The sequence below is a fragment of the Cynoglossus semilaevis genome, chromosome 11 (assembly GCF_000523025.1).
Source record: "Cynoglossus semilaevis isolate Cse_v1.0 chromosome 11, Cse_v1.0, whole genome shotgun sequence".
NCBI classification, from domain to species: domain Eukaryota; kingdom Metazoa; phylum Chordata; class Actinopteri; order Pleuronectiformes; family Cynoglossidae; genus Cynoglossus; species Cynoglossus semilaevis.
Window position 1 is genome coordinate 9,341,379 of NC_024317.1, and position 23,045 is coordinate 9,364,423.

A 23,045-nucleotide genomic window follows, 5' to 3' on the forward strand; every position below is an offset into this window, starting at 1 on the left:
AGTCTATACACAGAAACAGCTTTGTTGTTTCAGTGACGGACAGATGTGAAAAAAGAGGCGTTGTCTAATACTGATTTCATATATTAACACTAGGATAAATAATGCAATCTGAGGAGTGTTGTTCATAATTCCATTAAGGCACATGTGTTAAACTCAGGCCCGGGGAATAAATTTGGGCCGCAGTGTAACTATACTTGGCCTGCGAGATCATATCAAATGTGTACTAAAGTTGGCCCATCAGAATATAACCCCTATATACTGGCAGGATTTGTAGTATTAGCAATGTACGAGCTATTTTATAGCACAAACAATAATAAGAAACAATAAATATTAAGTTTGGCCTACGACTTTGTTCAAGTTTTTCATTATGGCCCTCTGTGAATTCAAGTGTGACACCCCTACATTAAGGTTATAGACAACAGGGAAACCTACAACAGCATACCTACATTCAGGCCTAATGATACTCTGAGTGCTGCATCAGTAACAACAAAAAATATGAACGGGTTTTTTCTTAGGGAAATGTGGAATGGGGGAGTTTGGGCCGCTGGTGATGATGATAATGTTACGTCACTTGCAGTGCAGCCAGACACCACCAGCAGCAGCAGCAGTAGCATCAGCATCACAGTTCAGCTCTGAGGAGGAAACGCACAAACCCCCATCTGGCCATATTGTGCAGCGGCTTTTCCGCAAATCGACTGCGTCACACACACACACACACACACACATACATACGAACATACGCGCACACATACACAGAGACAGCACCTCAGACGGAAGGCAAAGATTTAAGGTGACTGACTGCTGAGCGGGTGAGTGAAAAGCTGGACTGCAGTAAAACCTTTTCTCACCGTGATGATACATATGCTTTTGTGTTATGATGTCAAATCTCTGCTGCTGCGCGTCTTCCTCCTGCGCCTTTTTGTTTGGTAACGGGCTTCTCCGTGGGCCACAGTGCGCATCACAGCACCTGTGTTAGCTTTACGGGCATCATACATGATGGTGATGGCGATGATGGTGATGATGATGATGGTGGAGGTGGTGGTTTTTCACTGATGTCTTTTGTTGGGGGATCTGTGAAGGATCACAAGATGATAGTGGTGAGGACAACAATTGGTCACAGATCTCATTAGTGTCTGCCTTTTCTCCCCCGTCCTCCCCCAGGTTTGGCGTCTTGCATTGGGAAAAATGGTCAAACTGGGGAATAATTTCAGCGAGAAAACCAACGGGAAGGTGGTTTGTGAAGATGGATTTGACACCATTCCACTGATCACACCGTTAGATGCCAGTCAGCTGCAGTTCCCTCCACCAGATAAGGTAAGGGATACCGGGCGAGTGGTTGGACATTTTTCTCATATTGTACATACAGCCACAGTGGTTTATGAGGTTGTGTAACTACGATTAGTCGACCTTTTTTGTTGTTGAAATAAGCAGATGTATATATGTATATGTATATATATATATGTTGTTGTTTGGATACATTCACATAATAATCAATAAGTAATAATCACAGCCTTATACAGTTTTTTTATTTAATTACAGTTTTAGACTGTACTTCATATTTTGATCAATTATCTTTATTCATTTTTATAAAACCATTTTTGTTAAATGACACCAAGGAAAAAGATAATGGCGATTGAGAAAAAAATGCCTATAGGAGCCAGCCCCTGCTGGCCAAGTGTAGTACTGTTCAAACAAACATGATCCCAGTTTGCAAATATGATTACCTGGATTAACCCCATGTACACATGGTGAGAAAAATCAAACAATCTCAAATGCAAAGCCTTTGTTCAATATGAATCATTGGTTATTTACTGTTGTTCTGTGCGGCACCAGTACTAGCGATGATGTCACTTTGCAGCATTATGCAACTTTTTTCCTGATTTTAATTGATTTTCTGTAGCTCATAAGCCATTTTCAGCAGATCCAGCTGATTGTTGATGGAACATTTTCTCCTATGTGTGTTGTTATAGGTGGTGGTGAAAACAAAGGCAGACTATGAAGGTGAGAGCAAGAAAGCCAAGTTACGGTCTCCAAAAATTGCGGAGTTCTCCATCAGCATCATCGAAGGCGTATCTGAGCGACTCAAAGTAAGAAGAATGTCTGTGCCTCAGCCACTTTCTCATGCATCATCACATTTTCTAATATCAGGCAACACTCCCACACACACAGAAGCCACTGTGCTGACATTTCTCTGCTGTCACAATCCTACCTCCGCTTTCTACATTACACTCCCGTGTGGCTCCTCCACTGCTGTCCTGCCTGTCATCTCACAGGGCAGCACAGGCAAACGACATCACAATGATTCACTTAACCCTGCCCTCACACTCTCATTAATTCAGCTGCTGCCATGGCAATGGCCTCCAAATGGCAACGTCTCTTCAGACTCTTTCAAGCCTTTCTGATCTCCCATGCAGCAGAGGTGGTCAGCTCTTTCCCACCTTCAAGTAATAATAGCAAAACATCATCATGGTAGGTCCATTTTAACAGTTTGGTACCAAACAAAAGCCAAACGTACTGAGAAAATCACAAATAGCGTGCTGTACCTCACTGTACTGGGGAATATTCAAAGTCGCCTTTGCATTCAAACAAAAACATTTATATTTTTCCACAACAGATTTCAGACTGACCTTAACAGGTGTTTCCTTGATGTTCCCTTCAGCATTAGAGTTTGATTGTAGTTTTCTGTCATTGTATTTCTGCTCAGTTCCTAGAAGATATCTTTAAATTGTACAGATGTGAAAATTAAGATAACAATTATCCCAACAATCATAACTGTTACGACAAAAACAATAACAACAAAAAAAAGTCACTTTCTGTAAGCATTGCATCATAGATTATTATTATTTTTAAGGCCTTACCTAACATGAGAACTGACATCTTTGACAATAATAAGACATGCTGTCTTATCCACCGCCTGCTTTCCAGAAACACCAGTAGCGGTTACATAATTCTCCTGGGAGTAGAGAGCAGGGCAACACAGATGGTCACACAAGCCGCTCCCCTCTGGAGGTGCTGAATATTCTGCAGCCTGACTTATCACTATTTCACACTCTCACAGTATTGTTTGTTTGTAAGCAAGTGTTCCAAAGCGTTTGTTTAACCTGCAAGTCAATTAATCAGATCTTATATTAGATAACATATTAACTGATGAACTATATTAATTTTTGGTTTCATTTGTGATAGCAAAGATCCTTCCTGGTTCTGTACGTTCATTTTCATTTTGATGATGAGTTTATAGCCATTTAAGAACTGCACGGTATTTAGAACTTATCACTAGAGGGAGACATTGAACGAACATGCCAGTGTGTTTATTTTCTGACAGAATGACAGCTTTAACCTGTCAGCTGGCTAGATTTAAATATTGTATTTTCAGAATTTTCAGAAAAGTGAATTACTCATCATTGTGACACAGCACACAACAAAATGTAACCTATGCTTTTAACCCATCACCAAAGTGAGCAGGGGGCAGCTGAAGCGCCTGTGGAGTGTGTGGGGACGGTGCCACGCTCAGTCCACCTCAGTGGCAACTTGGCAGCCGGTGGATTGTTTTGGTTTTCCAAACCAAACCCTTGTTTTCTTTTATGAGTTGGATTTGAACATGTCTTATTACTGCAGCTTCCTAGATATAAACTGCAGTGTCAACACCTGTGTATACCCTAGGTGACCTTGCTGGTGATCTGCGCCCTGGCCTTTCTGGTTTGCGTGGTGTTCCTGGTTGTCTACAAGGTCTACCAGTACGAGCAGCCCTGTCCTGACAGCTTTGTCTACACGGTAAATCTTTAGATTCGTCCACATTTTTACAATTTTTTTCCCTCTGTGTAGTGTTACATTTTATTTGATTTTAACCTCCGACAAATGCAGCACATCTTTTTTTCTGAGGAAAAATATAACTGAAACAAACTTTCAGAAATAATTCTTATGAATTTAAGTTGAATTTCTTTTTTTAAAATATATTTTTAACAGTACATTGATGCTTACAGCTGTTTGTTTTCATTATGCTGTCTGGTCAACTTAACAATTTGTGTTGGGTTGAATACAAGACCATTAGAGAAAGACTGGTAGACTCTCTATACCCTCCACCCCCAATACACTGACTGCAGTGGCACCACATACCATCACAGATGGCTGGTGGCTTGATACTGATTTACACACATTTTGTTAATTACAGCCCAGATGGTCATCTTCATCTTTGGTACAATGAAAGCTCATCAAAACATGGAACACTTTGTTAGAGGGGCTGAGCTCTTAATAACAACCACAGCCTTAATACAAACCTTTGCTGTAGCGTGTTTGACAAGAAAGAAAAAAAAGGACATTTTTTAAATGATCACTACAGTTTCTTACCTTGTGACTTATTATTTGTGAACCTATTAACATTAGAGTCTAAGTGGTATTTTAAGTCAAATCTAACCTTTTGTCCTTTGAACAGCAAGGGCGCTGCATGCCTGCTGGCATGTACGACAACTACCCCCCTCAGGGACCTGGGGGCCGTGGGCGTCTCTTTACCCTCATTAACCACTACAACATGGCCAAGCAGACCATCACGCGCTCCGTATCGCCATGGATGACCATCATGTCCGAGGAAAAGGTTACCCAGCAAGAGATGGAGACGGCACAGAAGCTGGCTTAAGCGATCTGGGGGCTGAGGAGGCGGCCTGTGCTGCTGCGGAAAAGAAAATAAATAATATGGTTGTGCCATTCAAGCAAACCTTAGAGTCCAGTGGCTTTAAGGGAAGGGGAAAAAACAGCTTCTCTTTCCTGAGGTGCAGTGCTGTGTTGTTGATGTTAATGTGGTCAGCTGACGTGTACTGTCGCAGGAAATGTGTGGAAATTTAAACATGTTTTTCAGCCGACTGGGGCTTTCAGTCTGGTGGATTCGTGGTTTGTTTGAATAGCACGTGTTATTATTTATTTACACTTTACAGAACATAGTGGCAAATGAGTAGAAAAAAGCCCCAAACACACACACACACTTGCTATCTTTGTACATAAACATGTGTAAGAAAAGTTACTTTAGTACTCTGATTGTAAAACGACTGTGAACCATCCTGTGTCTGCGTCGCTTGTCTTCACCCACATGCACGCATGACTCTAATAATAATATTAACAATATTGACAACACAATTTGACACCTTTTCATTTCAAGAACGTTGGTTTCTGACCGTGCATGTCTGACAGCTTGAAGTCCAGGAGTTCGTGGCCCTATTGTTGCACAGGTCACAGTTATTACAACACCGTACTGAACATTATAAACAAGGGTTGAACGAAAGAAACATTTTAACCAGCAACAAAATATGTATTTGAATTGTGTTTCTTTGATTCAGTCCTTAGTGCTCTCTGCATACAGTGCTGTTACAGAGTTTACTGTTCTTTAGTGTCTTTAACCAGCATCAATGATTACAGTACCTCCATTCATTTAAATCTTTGTGCAAACAATGTGAAATTCTTCTTTTGCTGGCTTCACCTAGTGGTTCCTTTTCAGAGCAAAAAATTCTATTGGCCTTTATTGAATGTTTTTGCATTGCTAGTGAAGACACTGTATTGTGCAATGCTTCGCAATGACCCAGGTCACAATGATGGCTGCTGTAGCCGGTGCAGATGCTAGACTTACGTAGGTAGATGTAGTGGAACAAAAACTGACAGTAGTTGCTTGTCCTGTTGCCTTTTTTCTGTATTTGTTATTTGACTCACACCGTCACCAATTATGTACCTTTTTCAGACAATGTAACTGTTACCATTAAAGTGCATTTGCTACATGAAAACAGTAAGATAAAATAAAGTGCCCACATTTCACACTAATGTTTGATGGTGTTTGTACATGCTGATATATATATATATATATATGTAGAGAGAGAGAGAGAGAGAGAGGAGCGACAAATGAATAAAGATAAACATCATGTTATTATCACATAAGCTGTATGAAAAAAAAAATGGAAAAAGGAAATGTGACAGGAAAGTGAACTCCTTGTCATTGTGACACACATCACTGCAAACCACGAAATGTGACCTCCGCATTTAAGCCATCACCAAAGTGAACAGTGTTTTTGAGCACCCGGGGAGCAGTGTGTGGGGACGGTGCCATGCTCAGAGCACCTCAGTGGTAACTTGGCGGGTGGTGGATTCAAACCTGCAACCTTCCAGAGCCAAGTCCTTAACCACTAAGCTACACTGGCCTGTGCAGGGTGGTGTGTGTGTGAACTCAATACGTCATCACCTTTTTTCTTTTCTTTTTTTTTACTTCGGCTGAGCAAAATGTCTTTCTGAGCTTGGCTCCCACTGTTAAAAATTGAGACAAATATGAAAAGTATTAATTAACATTATATATTATAACTTGAGGATTTTTAAGACAGGATTTAATTATAGACATTTTGTGCCTAGTCTATCAGTACAATGAGTTGTGATGGATTTAAAAAAAAAAAAGCAAAACACTTGTAGTGGTTTTAACAGTGGAGATAAATTAGGATAAATTAAGTATGTCCTCAGTGGACACAATACACAGAAACAGTGGGGCTTTATTTCAGTCGTAAGTCTGAGGACAAATTATTAGATATAAGAAGTGTTCTTTTTTAAGTATGCTTGCTTTTATGCAAAAGAGTTGACTCTCGGAAGATTGTTCCTCACCAAATTTAAAGTATGTTTCAGGGGTTTTTTTCCAAACTCATCCTTAGCATCTATATTGTCCTTGTTTCAGTGTGGTGAAGGAGCTGTTCTTTGGGTGATATGCCTTTGGATAACAACATGGATAAAATCTGTGATATTAAAGAGTTAAAGATTGTCCTAAGTGACCTTAGAACATGTTTCTAGTATTTGAATTCAGTCCGGAAGAAGCCGATTATAGTTTATTCTTGTGCAGGAGATGAGGAAATGTCACTGATGTCTTAGAAAGTTATTGCAGGGCCTTCGAAGACATCTCCTACCAGTTCTTTGAGGTGTATCAGAAAGATAAAACTCAATTTTAACCTCTATTCATGGGGAGGGAGTAACATGACCAAAACCAACATCAGTTTTTCTTGCCGTGTCTTAATAAACTGTTGTGTCTGTGACCTTCAAATTTTTCCGTTGTGAATGTGCAGCCAAAATAAGTCAAAGATAAAACAAGTCTAATGATCAAAAATGCTGTCTAAAAAACTGCGTGTATAGAAATTCCTGCTCTGTATTAAGGCATACTTGTAGGTTAAAATAGATTGAGCAAATTATTATTATAATTATTATCATTTTCCTTACTGGCAGAGAAAGATAGACTGTCCAATCACACACTTTAACTGATGATACTGGGGTTTTTTTTTAGGAGCCTGTGTTTAACAACACAGGATAAAGATGAAATACTGAGGGTTTGACTTATTGAAGAACAAGCTCTCGTGTCCTCTTGAAACCAGAATCTCCATGAAGAAACACTCGTCTTCATCATGCAAAGCTGAGAGATTGTTCTTAGCACAGTTATTACTACTGACATCATGACAATGTGCCGGAAGGATGGTGATTGGGTCGCCATTACAAGCTTTGAGTCCACACTGTTTGCAGTGTTAGCTGTCGTACCAGTCCAGAAAGAGCAGAGAGAAAGAGCACATGACAAGGAAGAAGAGGATCCACACTCGGAAGCCTGCGTTGTTTTTGATCGCCTCGAGAGAAAAAAAAAACATTTTGCATTTTAGATTTTTTGACAAAAGAACACACTTATTTTCTGACCGCCACATTCATCATTCCTTAGTTGTACCTCGCGAATGTCTTCATTTCCTTCTTTCACGTTCTCTGTAGCCCCCACCACCAGCTGATGGATGCTGTTTATCTCCGATTCCTGTCAGTGACAGTGTTATTCTTCATGTTCTGTGTACAACTGTGACCATGACGATGTTGAAACGTTTCAGAAGACACTTCAGAAGACAACTCACCTGCTGGAGAACTTTCTCAGCAAAGATCTCCTGAAGTCGTGAGATCTCCACCACCTTCCCCTCAATTTGTCTTAAAGACAAACAGAAAACAGAGGTGGCATCAGTGTTTAAGGGTGCATTAATGTAGTTTTTGTGTTATTTTCACACTCACATTTGTCCCATTTACTGCCTTGATTAACATCTCTTTGAAAGCATTTGATAGATGCTCCTTTTATTCATTTCAAATGTATTACATTCCATCAATAGTTTTAAGATATACTAATCTTAACCATATAACAGAAAAAAACATTAAAAACATTTTTTAGGTGTGTTTATTGTCAAAGATGTTTAGAAGAAGATGAACTCACCTCACTTCATCCACCAGGCTGTTCATTTCACTCACCAGTTTCTGGTTTTCCTGCTCAAACTAGACAAAGAAATGTGACATCTGTGACAGACTATAATAATAACAATGGAGAGAATTCTGTCATCTTATCACACATAAATAATAATGCAGGCTGCATTAATTAATTAATGCCTTCTTTTAGAAATTATTAAATAATTAAAAATATTGGGTTGAATTTTTAAAGCCACAGCACTTTACCTTCTTGCTATATTCTGGTTCATCTTGGTTTAGTTCAGTCAACTATTTATTTTTCATATTTTGTTTTGACATTATTCTCTTTTATTATCCCAATTTGGACTGCTTGGCAAGAAATGGACAGAAATGTATGAAAATAAATTGCCTTACATAGGAAATTACATGACATGACCTAAGGGTTGTATGTATATAGTGGTTTGTGATTGGATTACTGCGTGAGACATAACATATACAAGTAATTAATACATCCTAGGTTCAAGTGATTCTATTTTTCAGTCTGATGTACTGACATAACCAGTTTATAATGCATTTAAATATCACCCAGGACTCGCTCCACATTCATTATTACATGCTGTAAACCATGAATATTAATTGGTGTTGAGTCACTGCACCATCTGGATCTCCTCAGGTGAGAGCTCGTCCTCCACTCCTCCCTCTTCCCACAGATGCTCCGCGGTGTTGTCAGGAACGTCTGACACATTTTTCTCTATAAGACCAAAAACAAGTGAGAAACAAATCTCAGCCACACTGCTTATTATCAAGGGTTAAATATACAATAACTAATAATATAAATCCTGTTTACACCTTAGACATACCAGAACTTTCCTCTTTGACAGTTTTCTCTTCTGCGGGCTCTACTTCCCGTTGTTTTTCCACTCGCTTGTGGTGTTCAGGTGTCAGTCTTGATCTAAAGTCACAAAAGTGTTATCAGGTTATTACCTAAATTTAAAATACGGTTAATAAAAAACGTGCTAGGATTGAAATATTGAAAATGCTCACAATCTCTTCTTGTCCACCATTCTTTTCACTCTGATTGCTCTCTGCTCAGAATACAGTTTACACACCCCTGGACAAGGACATGAGAAATGAAAAACACAAAAACTAACTGACATTGTATTTGTTAATCAAAGCTCTTTGACATCCTTACCCTTCAGATATGACCCAATCAGGTCCAGAACTACCCCTCTGTGCTCCTTTATCTGGGCTGATGTCACTTTTTTCTCAGCTGCACAAACCAACAGAAAAGACACACCACTGTTAATATTTTGTATTACATTTAATTTAGTGCATCGTATGTTTTGAACACAAACCTTCATTACGTAGCTGCTTGATGGCTTCAGAACATGTCCTCATGAAGATCTGAGCATCCTGGTCGATCTGATCTCGTTCACTGTCTGTCATACGAGTGAGATCCGAGGAGATGAGACTGAGGAATACATGACAATGTTTGGACATAAAATAGTGGCTTTTACAGTGACACTAATCTACTTCCTTACTTTTTTGTATTCTGATGAATAGAACTCTAATTCAGGAAGACGTTGGAGAGACACTACAAGTCCTATAGTGAACCAGGTAGAAGGACTAATCACCTGACTCAAAAAACACATTTGTATTCAAAACTAATAGAGAAAAAATGCCGTCAAGAGCTTTTTTTGTTTTCATCACATGCCTGCAGTTCATACCTAAGTTTTTCCTACTCGATGTGGCCCTCTAGTGGTCGTCTTAGACACTTTAATGCTTCTCAACAAAAGATGTGAAGTATTTAGAAAAATATAAAACACAAAAAGAAGTTGGCATAAATTTGTCCACATTTCCCAGTAATTAAAATTTAAATTAACTTGTTGCAAAATCTATGGCCTATAAATAATCTGTTTAATAATTTTGACTTAATTATGATAAGACAACAACAAAACAAAAGCTGAATGTAGAGGAGACCAGCTCTGGCAACTTGGTGGATTTTCCCAGCACTTAATAGCATATATTCCACCCTATCAACATTGCTGATGTTTAGTTTATGTGCTCTGGTTGAGACTTTATCAACAGATCAAAAAAAAAAAAACAACAACACACTGGCTTCTCCACACACTCACGTCAACAATACACAGAGGAGGCCTTGGAAGGAGGAAAGCCTTGATTAGTCCCAGGGTGTGATTTGCTCTCCACTCCACTGCAATTATTCCAGACAATTAGATTGGAGCCTGCCCCTACAGACCACCCTACTAGCTGCTGACCTTCTGCCAGCATCAAATCCTGCCACACACACGCACACACACACTACAGAAATATTTGAAAGCCAACTTGAATAAAACCTTTCTTGTGACCTAAATTCCATTCCAAGAAGACAAATGTTTTGTACTTCTCTTGATAACTATGCACATTTGCACTGCTGTTGTTTACTTTTGCAAATAAAATAAGGTATTTTGAGGTCCTTACCTTCCGGCGCTCACATAATCCTTCCTATGTTGCAGAAGAAAGTCTTTGAGCTTGGTGATATTCGTGATCTGCCAAGATAAAGTTGAGAAAAGCCATTAGTGGACTTCATTACATGTGTCCTTTTTTTTAAAAAAAAGTGACACCTCAGTTATTTCCTTTACAACATGAACCATGTCAACATAGCTCAACAAGGACTTTTTAGACGTCTACCAGGAAGCCATTTTCCCTAAATTATATTGAGACGGGGGCAGAGTAAATGAAAAATGTAGTATTTATTGGATGTGACAAGTGACCACATTCTGTCTATCTGTGTGTTTTCTCAATATTTACCCATAGACGATTCATCCAGTCTGCAACATACAAAAATTAAACCTGCAATTTCCTCAGCAAACAGCTCTCATAAATAAAAGTTCATACAGCAAACTGACAGAGCGAACTCTAATAAAATGTTAATTCATGGCGTGGTACTATTTAATGCTAAAAAAAGGTCAAAGTGTTTGTGCGCACAGGAAAGCCAGAGGAAACTTGGTTTAATGCAATATTTGCTCCAAAAATTTGGTCAAATATTAAAAAAGAACAAATTGCTTCCCTGTCCACAGAGTGCTGCTGGCAGAGCACAGGTAGTTGTAAATATGCACACAGCGCCCTCTGTGAGATGCTGTGGATGACAGAGGTGAGACTGAGAAATGACACAACGACTGACTGTGACAGCGACCCCAGACTGTGGGAGATTATTTGGATAGCATAATGATGCTGTCTTCAGCCTTCAGACCTTTCACTCTAACAACCTCAATTATAAAATTTTCTTGGCTGTGAGGAGCAACCTGGCAAACAGCCGTCTAATAACGTCTCTAAACATTCACTCCGCAGCGTCAAACTGACCTGAAGCAGTGGCTTATTTGAGCTGACGCTTGAAAAATGACAATTTCTTCAAACACAGCACAGAGGTGGCAAGACAAACAGGGGCTAGCAATTTGTTAGAGACCCGGCTCTGCTTCTCAGGTTCAGACGGTAACTCAGTGACGCAAGACGCTGCTGTGGGCCACAGGCTAACTGAGGCAAGCTGAGCCTTGTAATAATACAATTATTAGAGGTCAGGAGTTAATCGTTGTTCAGAGCAGTTAAGTTTGAGAAAGGGGAGGGGAGTTCAGGGCAGAAAAATTGCTTTCTTTGGTCAATAGACTTTGAAAACACTAGATGTTGTGTAGCTTCACACTAAAATGACAGCTCTGTAAATCAAACATCTTTTCAGTCCTACTAAAGGCTTTTTAGACCAGACAAAAGACGAGTTGTTGTGAAAATTGCTCAGAATAATAATGCAAGATCAAATAAATATTCAGTGCAGGACAAAGTTTCTGGCTTCATTCAACAATGATTTTCAGCCTTCAAAAGAGTAAGGCCAAATATAAGTGATTCTCTGAAACAAAGCCACATTTTTTAACTGAAAAATTGAAATGTTCTTTGTGTTAACATCTCTTCCCCTTTTCCAGAATAAAGTGTTTATTTTACTTGCCAAAGGTGATGAAGGTAATTCAGACTGTTTTAGTCACATTCACAAATATCGGCATGTCTCTAATGTTATGAAGGTGCTTTAGTGTGTTAAATGTCTAAATTGTTGAAATCAGGTTGGTCAGTTAAAACAAAGAAAGCATTTTCCTTGTTCTTTTGCATAATAGGTAACAGATCTGAGTAAATTACCAAATAATGGATTTAAATTTCCACTGCATTTTCAGAAAGTGAACTTCTATGGAAACAGGGTTAGGATAACTCTTTTATTAATAGAGAAAGAATTACTGATGCACAATTATCACCAGTGCATTCTGTGTAGGCCTTGAACACAGCATATATGACTAATTTATTGCAATTCACATTTTAAACCAGCAGGAAGGGCTATAACCACAGTATTTTACCCTGATGATTTAGAGCTCCAGTGTGAATAAGTGTGTGTGTGTGTGTGTGTAGAGGGGGTAGCAGGGAGCATCCAGAGTGCTGCTCTGGGGGTTGTGCTGTCTCCTGTGTGTATACATTCGGGCTCAGATTCCCAGCTCAACCTCTAGGGTCTGCAGGGGGTCAGGGAGATCAATTGCTCTTGTAACTTAAGACCCTAAAAGAGCAAGTAATTCCTCAACAATGAGGAAGAGGGGTGGCCTTGTGCATGCTCTTTTACTCTATGTATATGGTTTATGTGAGTGTGCATGTGATACTGTGTAGGTTTGTGTGTGCACATGTGTGTGTGTGTATAAGGTACAGCTCCTAGCAAAGGCAGGAGGAGACAGTCTGCCGGGCTACATCTAATCTCGTCATCATCAAAGACCCCCACTTTACCTCCTCACTTTCTCCTTCCCCCTGTTTCCCTGCAGCCCCGACTGAGCCCAAACAAACCATCAGGGGGGATTATTATGAGGAAGAAAAGAGAAAAGGCTTAGCCAGCAGATTTCTTTAAGAGCTTGGATGGCTTTTTGTTTTGTTAAATCCAGGTAACTGACAGCGTGCCATGATGACTGCCCTGCTGTGGTCTTAGTTCTGACCGAGGGCTATTAAAGCTGATGCCACGTTACGTTGTGTTTAGGTACATGGGTCTGTTTCAGTACAGATGGTTGTGCTGCACTTTGTCTTTAATCGTTATGTTCCAAGTCTGTCTATTTATGCTGTCTCAAGTCAGATTGCTTGGACCAGATCTGGAGCACATATCTTAAAACATGACATATTGTGACATGTTGATAATAATTAAATGTAAATTAATATTATTGTTTTTTTTAAATACATCAGTGGCTTGGTACTGTTAATCCAAGACACCAAGTGCAAACACACTAAAGTTCTATAATATTTAAAATATTTCTTCCTGGGCATAATTAGTTCTTAGTGGTATTAAAAAAGTTTTATTAAAAGTTCTAAAACTGTTTGTACACTATATTGACACACACAACAACATTAATCCTGTAGTACTTGACTGCAGCCAGAGATCGAGACATAAAGTTTTTCTTTCTTTCTTTGCTGCTTGCACAACACCCAACAGCCCTGCCAGCAGTGAGATTTAAACTTACAGCTCTCTGATTTATATCCAGATGAATTATAATTCAAACAGATAAAAAAGAAAAGAAAAAAAATTTAAAAAAAAATTGCATATCATTATGAATCAGTGTACATTATCTTAAACTGTTGTCTTTGCCAAGGTACAGTTGTGTTGATTTATTGCATCGGTCCAAAGCTTGATAATAAAAAAAAAGTTTAAGGCGACAAGATTTGAGAAGCAGATTGTTTTGTGTTTTACAGTAACTGTAAAATATAATGTCTAACAGTCATGATTTGAGTTTCAAACAGATTCACAATAGTTTTTTTTGTTCTGATTTTTTTCAGTGGTTCTGTGTTTAAAGAACTATGAAAACACCATCCCTCTGTCGGTGTAGTGAAACACAGAACATGTGTTGGCGGGTCAAGTTCAGACAGACTTAGTAGCAGTTGTTTTCAAAACCAAACAAACACCTATATGTCAATGATTTGCTCACTAAACATAAGTAATGGGTTTCTCCTGTCAGAGGGAAGATGAAGAGTCTACAGGTTACCGACTGAACCATTTCACTGCAGAACAGTGACTCCTGAGGGAGGGCAGCATATAATACTGCTCATACTTCAGCAGCACCGTCTTAAAATTCAATAAAATTTTAAATATATTTTACCATGTCTTATCAAAAACTTCATTAGTAAATCAACTTCAACTACCAAATAAAATCAAAAACTCTACGTTGTGAAAGATACATTTTAAAAAAAAATTATACAGGATTTTGTTGTAGTAATATCTCAACAGTTTTTTTATTCATTTTACTTTATTTTCATTTGACTATGTAATTTGCTCACTAAAATGTCAAAAACTGATTAGTCAAAACATTAAAATTTCAAAGCAAAAATATTTACTCTGATATAAATATAAATATTTGCTCTATTGTCATAGAGCAGGGAATTATACAAACAATATTCACTGCAGAAGCTACAATCACAGAATTTTGTTTAAATTGTGTTAACGCAAAAGCCACTTAAAATGTACATCCACCAGCAAAAGAACTTTACAAAGCTTCAATACTTATTATAAATCAATGTAAATATTGTCAGCATCTAAAACTGTATTTAAAAAAAAAAAAAAAAAAAAGGAAAAACCTCACTAAATATAGAGTGGAAACTGTGAATGTCTAAATGGAGCAATTGACAGAGTCTGCACCACTCAATCCTGACTGAAGACAGAGTGAAACTGTGGACACTGCACCTCTGAGGCAACAAGCACATGGTTTTCGGCTGATTTCTGGTCCTGTCACTGGTTTTGATCCAAGTTGAATAATGACCAGTGAAGTGAGAAGCAAACACAACATAGCGTGCGTGCTGTTGCGAGTTAGTCACTTTAAACGACACCACTACTTGACACATTCAACATCAATCAACGAGACAATATATAATTAATACTCCATGTCTTTTTTCACTTGCATCTTTATTAGAGTGGTGTCTTTTTTAGAGATGGCATCTGTTTTGCATGAGAACACATCTGCTGCAGTTTCATGGTTCAGCCTCTCTGCATTTTGGAGTGTCAGGGTCAAGTATGCAGCTCGCTGTCATCTGTATTTGTAGAATCTCAGTGATTGTAAATAATGAGGATTTGTCCAACAACAAAGTCTTTTTTTTACAGTTCCCCCAGCTGCCGCATTTGTCTCTCTACATGTTTAAGCTGAAATTTACTCTTTTGTTCAATTGTGTTCGACAATACTTTTGTTCTGCCTAAACAATAGTCTACAGAGTATCTGGTGTCTATTTCGTGATTCAGACTTTGACATACATCTGCACATTTGCCTTTCACATTCCTCTTTTCCAATGATCATTTTTAATTTTATAAATCATACAAATAGGCACTGTTGCACGCAGAGAAACCGAACCAAGTGCTTGGCGTCAGGCCTCAAAAAAGAATGCCTCAAAATTAAATTTGCCTGGCTTTCATGGGAAAACAGCTCAGAGATTAGTTCAACTGGTAAAGAGGGCATTTAGCTGCGTGTTCATTTCAGGGTGATCCTCCTCCTTAGCTAAAGTGCCGACTAAATACAGCCTCAGTTTAGACAGCTGCATGTGAGCAATGATTTTGCTTGTGCGTTAATACAGTGTGACCTGAGACATATAAGAGGAAGCTTTATACATCGAGGCAATTATTCAAAAAAAAAAATTTACATTCAGGGCATAATTTAAAATGAACAGACAACATATAGTCTACAAAGACTTCAATTGTATTGTCATTTTAGAAATGTCCTATCAGAGTCAGTATTCATTTGATAAGTCATCATTTACTATATGAACTTGGACTTCCCTTCTTTATATTAAATTTAATTTGGTTTGCTTATCATGAACAAAATTGTACATCCAAAAATTTAAAAAGACAGCTGGTTATAAAGCAAGTATTCATAGGGAAGTATCTGCAAGGATATGAGGATCTGAATTAAAAAAACTGTAACACTGATGCCTAAGTTGTAATTTAATTATTTAAAAGACATCGTTCGGTTAAGACAACCGTATTTCACAGCAACCTCATAGTTTTTCCAGTTTACCTCATTAGTTTAGTTGGCATTAGTTATTCATATTTTTATTTGCTGACAACTTAGAAATCATTTTCAATATTAAATAATATTTTTTAATTAACAAAGGGTCTAAAACATTTTTCGAAACAATAACATCAGCAGCACTGCAAAGTCCATGAGAACGGACATGTTCATATTTAGTAACATCTGAAACCTTAGCTGCCTTTCCTAAAAAAAACTAAAATAGAGAATAGGGGAATTTCAAGATATTTTAAACATTTTTAAGAATCCGTGAGCCAACTACTCCAGGGTGAAAGAGCAGCTCCCTCAACAAAAACACAACATACTTTACAGTGCCCACTGACACTTTTCATGACTTATGAGAAAACGCTGTGAGAAGTAGTCAATTTTGTAGCAGCAACACCAAAAGCACAGTGGGTATCTCAGCGCTGGTCTCTACACACCATTTAACAATTTTAGAATGACCTCTTCATTTGAACTTGAGAAGGGTAGCATACTGCATAGAGAGACCAAGTGGTGAAATGGAGATCACAGTGCCCCAAACCGACCCCAATGAGGTAAAAGATTCCCCCGACCAAACCCAACCCTATAAACACTGGCCCTCTTATTAGTCAATCAAGCCTCTTTTTTTGGTATTGCCTTGAAAGAAGCTACATTTCCTTTCTCATGGCACGACTTTTTAAATGGAAAAAAAAAATCCTCACAGGACCACTGTATATTTGTCAACTTCGATGTTTTCTTTCTAAATTTGTGAAGCTTCAGTGGGAACTTGGAGAGCGCTGCATGCATAGAAAGGCACTCACATCTGTTGCGCATTAGGTGCCGGCCGTCAACATTGTTACTGTGGACCTAATTTAATATTTTCTTTGTTTTGATCTTCCACCTTTAATCACTGGCTCTTGGGAAGATCGACTTTCCCCGAGAAATTGCTCGAGAGCCGAAAGAAAATGTTATTGCAGCATGTTTATGGAATCATACATGTAAAGAGGGGACTTTCACAAAAAATGCTGCCTATGTCTCGCTGAGCTGATGGAGATGAGGGCCAAAACCACGACATAACTGTAGGCAGTCGGGACATTCCGAACTTGCAATTTCAATTTCTATAAACGCTGCATTGCCAGCCAGTTTGAGATAATATCTACAGTGAAAGGCATACAGCAGGGGGGGATAGTTTTTTGAATGAATAGTGCTTTTATTAAACCAACTGTTCTACCATCAATATAACCAAAAGAAACAAAAAGCTGATCTGCTGATCTCTGAGATTGGAATGATGGTTTAAGACATCAGGTAAAATCTAAACAACTCCAGACAACCGTAAACCTGAATTTGTTTTTAAAGTTTTTAAAGAGTTTGAATTGCCAAGACATTCATGTTAAGGGCAAGAAAGTAATACTGAAATAAGGAGAAGGCTTCTTTGTCAGTGATCAACCTTTTAACTGCCAATCACTGATTATGCTTTGTAAAGTTCCCTGCACTAATGAATTGCCAAAATTGTCTTTTCTTTTTCTTTTTATATTTTATAGAAATGTCCTAAGATGATAATTCAGAGGAGCACTGAAATAATTGCATTTTTAGTTTTAAACTAAAAGTCACAAACTGACACTGTCATACTTCAAGCAAACCAGTTATAATCAATGCCAATTTCATATTGATGCAACTGCAAAAAAATGAAAAATGAGTGCTCTGTCAGCAAGTTAGCTGGAATTTTTTTTTATAACAGATAAAAAAAATCTGTTAAAAACAAAGTAATTCAGTCGTTGATCTTCTACAGTATGGGTAGTTTGGCATTCTATTACAGGAAGATATTAAGAAACAACAACTATTTTCACTCAAACTCATATCTATGACCAACTTGGAGCGAACAATCTTCTTGCTTTATAGCAAGAGCGCTAAACCGCCGTCTTTCCCTGCCTATATTCAAATATAAACATACATCATGTCTGTTTGCTGAAACAAAACAAAGCTATTTTAATTCATGATTTATTGTTGTGTGTGATCTTGTGTGTGTTCTTTACAAATACACAAAGTTGGACAACAATTAGGTTAGAATGGGATTATTGTTTGGATTCAACACCCCCAGAAAAATGAAATGACTTGAACTAACTAGAGACTTCTATTTGGAATAGGAGGCTGGGAGGTTAACATGATGAAATTACTTTTAAATGTATGCTCCCCAGCCTATGAAAGGTTTCCTGACGATTTCTGGAGTTTATAAAAGCAGCTTATATCAACCTTTGAGATGTAAAGGTCATCATCAACACGGGCCAGCAGTATGAAGTAAAAATGACTACATGCAGGGCACAAGTAGCATATGACTAAAGAGGGACAGTTTGATTGATTACATGAACACATTCTTTTGTTGACACTATTGATAAATTGCTAAACATGGTAGTTACTATTTCTAATTAGCCATAAACAACAATAACATCTGTGTCATGGTTATCTTGCAGGTTGTTTAAAATTACTTGCGGGCTACATCCAGCCTTGAGCTTGACACATGTGCTTTTTAAATTTGTTTCTTTTAAAACTACCTCTTATTTTAGTTAACTGCGACTAACGTTTTAAAATACTACGACGGTATGTTTAAGCACAACGTAAAAGCAGCTCTGTATGGATCTGCCATTATAGGTAGTACATAGGTGAAGTCATAGAGACGTGACTGTGTTAAGAAAAGCTAAATGTGTTAGCAAAAGCTAACTGCATTTAGGCAAAAGAAAAAGGAAAACAACTCACCACTTCTTTCGCTCTCGGTGAGAAGCCGTTCTTCGGTCTGTTCCGCTTAAAAATGTCATCTTTAGTTGAGTCAAAGCCTATTCCTATCGCCTTGTTTCTTGTTTTTACCGTCTTGACGCTAGCTTTAAACAGCAGCGTTATATCCACCGCCATGTCTGCAGCGCTGTAAACAAACTGACACGTCATCAAGAACCAACGTCAGCAGCCTGCGACACTTAGAGATGGGAAGGAAACGGAAATCCTTAACGGTTACCTTAAGGCATTAAAAAAAAATATTAATAATAATAATAACTATTATTATTATTATTATTGTTGTTGTTGTTGTTGTTATTATTATCATTATTATTGTTGTATAATGAAAAAATATATAAAGAATTTGTTAGGAGTTTGCAATGTTAAGCATTGCTTATTCATAAACACATTTTTGCACATGTAATCCACATGTAACTTTGTTTATATGGCCATAAAACAAACCAATTTTCAGTATTTTATTGGGCGTACTTAACTTTATTTTATTACACAAGTTACATTTATAACTTCCCTTAATTTTTTTTTTTTTTTTTGCACAGCAGTATTGTAATAATCCTTTATTTTATTATTTTCTGTTTATTTAAACATGTCTCTTGTCTCCTCCTGGCTCAATTAATGTAGGAGAAGAAAGTAGGAAAGCAGAGTAGCCAGAGAACACCAACATACACACTGTGTTATATATAGAACAAAGTTTTTACAGGAACACCAAGTGCAAACGTACAACCTGTAAATGTTTAACATATTAACACATGTTTTATATAATAAACATGTTGTTAAAAACCAAACCGAGTTGTTTCTGTGCATCTAAATCCACAGTTATGTGTCGACTAGACAACCTTACTTATTTGTATATAATATTTCTCATAAAACGATGTATTTGTAAGTCTCTGGAGTTGGCAGTAGTTTAAGCTGTGGAGCCGAGAGTGTTGAATAAGTCTGTTATTTGCAATGTGGTTTGCTCATTTCCTTTGTTAGTGTTGAGGCAGACTGTGGTACAGCAGTATACTGTGACCGTTTCTCCTTTTCTGCCTCCTCAGCATGAACCTAAAGACCAAAATTAAAAGTACTAGCTAAGTTTTGCACACGTTCTTACAGACATGATATCATTTTTAATGTATTATTTATATGAGCTACAATTGATTGGATGATGATAATATTAATAATAATAATAATACCTCACCATTTTATCACTGACCAGCCTAACATGCTTCTCTGCCACTCATAAGTGACCTATAAGTCTCTCCTGAGATTTTGTTATATAGTCAATCTTCTTTGAAAGCAGATTTCTGTAAAAGTGCTCACCCAGACCAGCATACATCCTTCATTTAATCACAGAACTGATATCATTGCAAGACTAAAAGACGGTTCCTTCTGTCAATTGTCATCACAGTTATTCAAAGTAACAAAGGTGTGGATAATTTTCAGTTGTTTAACTTCAACTGTTATTTAAATGAATATTATCTTGTGTTTTCATTTTCATAAAAATGTACAAACCTACCAATTAAAGTCCATTATAATTGTATTGTAAAAAAAACAATTGAGTAAATAAATGGCGAAATTAAAGGGAAATTATTGCTTCTAAGACGTAGACATGGAATAAATATTGACCGAGCACTTATGAACTGTAATTATCATAAGTAGATGTTCACACCTGGTATCTCGTATCCTGGATACACAGCACAAAATGGGCTTTACATGCCCCATATTCAAATACACATGTCCTGTTTGTGCTCCATTCTTGCCACCTGTTTGATTAAACATACAACAAAGATATCAGCCACTAACAATGTTAACAATGGCCACACTGCAGGTAACCAGATGTTGTTTTGTGTTTTTTACCCATTTATATATATATATATATATATATATGTATATATATGTGTGTGTGTGTGTGTGTATGTATATATGCAGACAATGTTGCGACACTAAAGACAGGCTGTCAGAATAAATAATAATAATAAATTCCTCAAGAACAACATGTGGCACATTTGTCTAAATTATTTTGTTGTGTTACATATTTGTGTTGTCTTACTTAATTGTGTATGTGTTTTCTTAGGCCTTGGTGCGTTCCGCACCCTTTGGCCATCGTACATTCCTAGATGCTATCTTCTTTTCGATGAAGCGTCACTGATGCTATCCATTCCTCCTGTCTGTGACAGATGAGCCATGTATTTGAGCATGCTCTGGGCAGTCCACTTAACTTTTTGAAAAGAAGCCCCTTAATCTCCACTTTCTCTTTGTTTGGACCATTATCAGACCTGTCATTCCTGGCTGCTTTATCTTCATAGGACTCATCCAGTGGCTGTTTGACGTTGGCTTAATTCAATCAAAGAGCTTTATCTCTGGTTTGCCTCAGGATGCATCCTTCCTCCCTTCACTGATAAGAAATTCACTTATTAGGGTGAATTAGACACTTAAGTGAATTTGCTTTTTATGCAGGTCTCAGCTGAGTTTGGCTTCATGGCTCCTTGGTGTTGAGTTCATTGGTGTGTGTTTTAGGCTGGAAATTAAGTGGGATGTGTGTGCCTCAGATTTTGGCTGATCAGGCACCAATATCCAGTTATCTATTGCAGCCAAGTGTATATTCCAGCAGCAGACATTTGAAGCAGTCTGGAGGAATGTAATGCATTTTCATGATATGCAATTAAACTTTCTTTGAGGGGCTCCACCCTGCAAGTTTAGAAATAAGAGGTCTAGAAGTCTTTCTTAGCACCACTTGAAAATATCACACCAATATTATACTTAAATACTAAAATAAACTACAAAGTTTATTTAGTGACATCATTACATTACATTAAGGCAGAGAACAGAAATAAAGTTGATTAACACTATCAATATAATGTAATTTCCCAGTTTGGGATCAATTAAATATATATCTATCGCTATGTATTATGTATATAATGATGTAGTATCTGAGTATTTGTTTTTCAGCACAGACTCCACAGATGATGGGCTTTATTATATTGTGTGGATAAATAAAAGATTGTTTGGGATAATTTCTAACCCCGCTAAATTCAGTGTGACACTGTGGGAAAGTGAGACGCCGTGGTGAAGATTTTTATTGTCTGTGAAGTCTATAAAGCTTTTTTCTGACACGCGGTGAGAACAGAGCAAGGGCCAAGAACAAGGTAACTGTGTTTGCTGCCAAAACACATGTTAAAGCAGCCATTGTTCTGGCTACAGAACACTCATGTTGTCTGATAGCTTCAATTCTTGGTTCTACCAACACAACCAATTACAGTCAAATGTGTTGTGTGTAATATAGGCTGACCATGAGTGTGTAAACAACCAGCGTTTTGTGTGAACTGTGAAGTGTATGTCGGCGTGTGCGTTACATCCTGTTAAGACAAAGAGGTCACGAGTGTGATCTGACCTCATGTGGCCCATGTTTAATAAAAGTGTTTGTACCTGTCATTAAAGTACGTCCTGGAAGAAATCTTGTGCTGTTAGACTTCCCCACCTTCTAGTCAAACACAAAAACTGTTACATCTGTTTCAGTCGTCTTAATTATCTTGTTTGTCTGTTTGGACGTTTTTCAAGGGAATATTTATTTACTGCATGTTACGTAATAAACAGAGTGTAATACTCTTGTCCATTTGTTAGGTGTTTCATATTCTCTACCCTGTTCTTCTACTGTTACCGGTTACATTGGCAGCTTTGGGTTGCTTCTGGTGCCTCGACCAAGTCCTGTGACACATTATGTTTGACTGACCCCATTAAATAAATATGGCTTATGATTATTATTAATCATCCTTAAAATCCAGTTATCTAATTTTTAAGTATAGAGGCAAAAACCATTCACACTCACACACACACACACACTTCTTCCACTGTGTGGCCACAACTATTCATTGTGCATTTGGCCCTAGGCCCCTTCTAAAGTCTGACCCTCACTATCCACAAGTAATCATATCACACTGATGCTTTTTGACCCTGGTAAAAAAATTGTTGTGTGTTTTTTTTTTAAACCCACTGTATTAGTGCAGAGAATACTTCTCAGATGGTATCACATTTTAAGCTGTCTAATAACCA

At 37.7% G+C, this 23,045-nt stretch overlaps 2 protein-coding genes and 1 long non-coding RNA gene across 3 annotated transcripts; 1 reads left to right on the forward strand and 2 right to left on the reverse strand.

Annotated features, from left to right (window-relative positions):
* The first annotated feature begins 574 nt into the window (after window positions 1-574).
* On the forward strand, window positions 575-5,281 carry nsg1 (neuronal vesicle trafficking associated 1). Its single transcript, XM_008320423.3, has 5 exons — window positions 575-809; window positions 1,162-1,314; window positions 1,971-2,087; window positions 3,661-3,771; window positions 4,430-5,281. Exons 2-5 carry the CDS (start codon window positions 1,186-1,188, stop codon window positions 4,628-4,630), a joined length of 558 nt encoding a protein of 185 aa, XP_008318645.1. The 5' UTR covers window positions 575-809; window positions 1,162-1,185; the 3' UTR covers window positions 4,631-5,281.
* Window positions 816-4,554, reverse strand: LOC112487696 (uncharacterized). Its single transcript, XR_003051021.1, has 3 exons — window positions 4,412-4,554; window positions 2,628-2,718; window positions 816-1,071 (listed from the first exon to the last, which is right to left on the reverse strand). It is a non-coding gene; the product is annotated as an uncharacterized LOC112487696 (long non-coding RNA).
* A 1,055-nt stretch (window positions 5,282-6,336) lies between the features above and the next one.
* On the reverse strand, window positions 6,337-19,168 carry stx18 (syntaxin 18). Its single transcript, XM_008320424.3, has 11 exons — window positions 18,984-19,168; window positions 10,684-10,751; window positions 9,561-9,676; window positions 9,398-9,475; window positions 9,250-9,316; window positions 9,066-9,157; window positions 8,862-8,956; window positions 8,237-8,295; window positions 7,890-7,959; window positions 7,715-7,795; window positions 6,337-7,619 (listed from the first exon to the last, which is right to left on the reverse strand). Exons 1-11 carry the CDS (start codon window positions 19,134-19,136, stop codon window positions 7,524-7,526), a joined length of 975 nt encoding a protein of 324 aa, XP_008318646.2. The 5' UTR covers window positions 19,137-19,168; the 3' UTR covers window positions 6,337-7,523.
* Window positions 19,169-23,045: the final 3,877 nt, after the last annotated feature.

Coding starts and splice junctions, on each gene's coding strand:
- nsg1 (XM_008320423.3), top strand. CDS start 1,186: ATGGTCAAACTGGGGAATAATTTCAGCGAGAAAACCAACGGGAAGGTG. Junction 1,315..1,970: donor AGTTCCCTCCACCAGATAAG/GTAAGGGATACC, acceptor GTGTTGTTATAG/GTGGTGGTGAAAACAAAGGC. Junction 3,772..4,429: donor CTGACAGCTTTGTCTACACG/GTAAATCTTTAG, acceptor TCCTTTGAACAG/CAAGGGCGCTGCATGCCTGC.
- stx18 (XM_008320424.3), bottom strand. CDS start 19,136: ATGGCGGTGGATATAACGCTGCTGTTTAAAGCTAGCGTCAAGACGGTA. Junction 9,476..9,560: donor CAAGCAGCTACGTAATGAAG/GTTTGTGTTCAA, acceptor TGGTTTGTGCAG/CTGAGAAAAAAGTGACATCA. Junction 8,296..8,861: donor CACCTGAGGAGATCCAGATG/GTGCAGTGACTC, acceptor TTCTTTGTCTAG/TTTGAGCAGGAAAACCAGAA.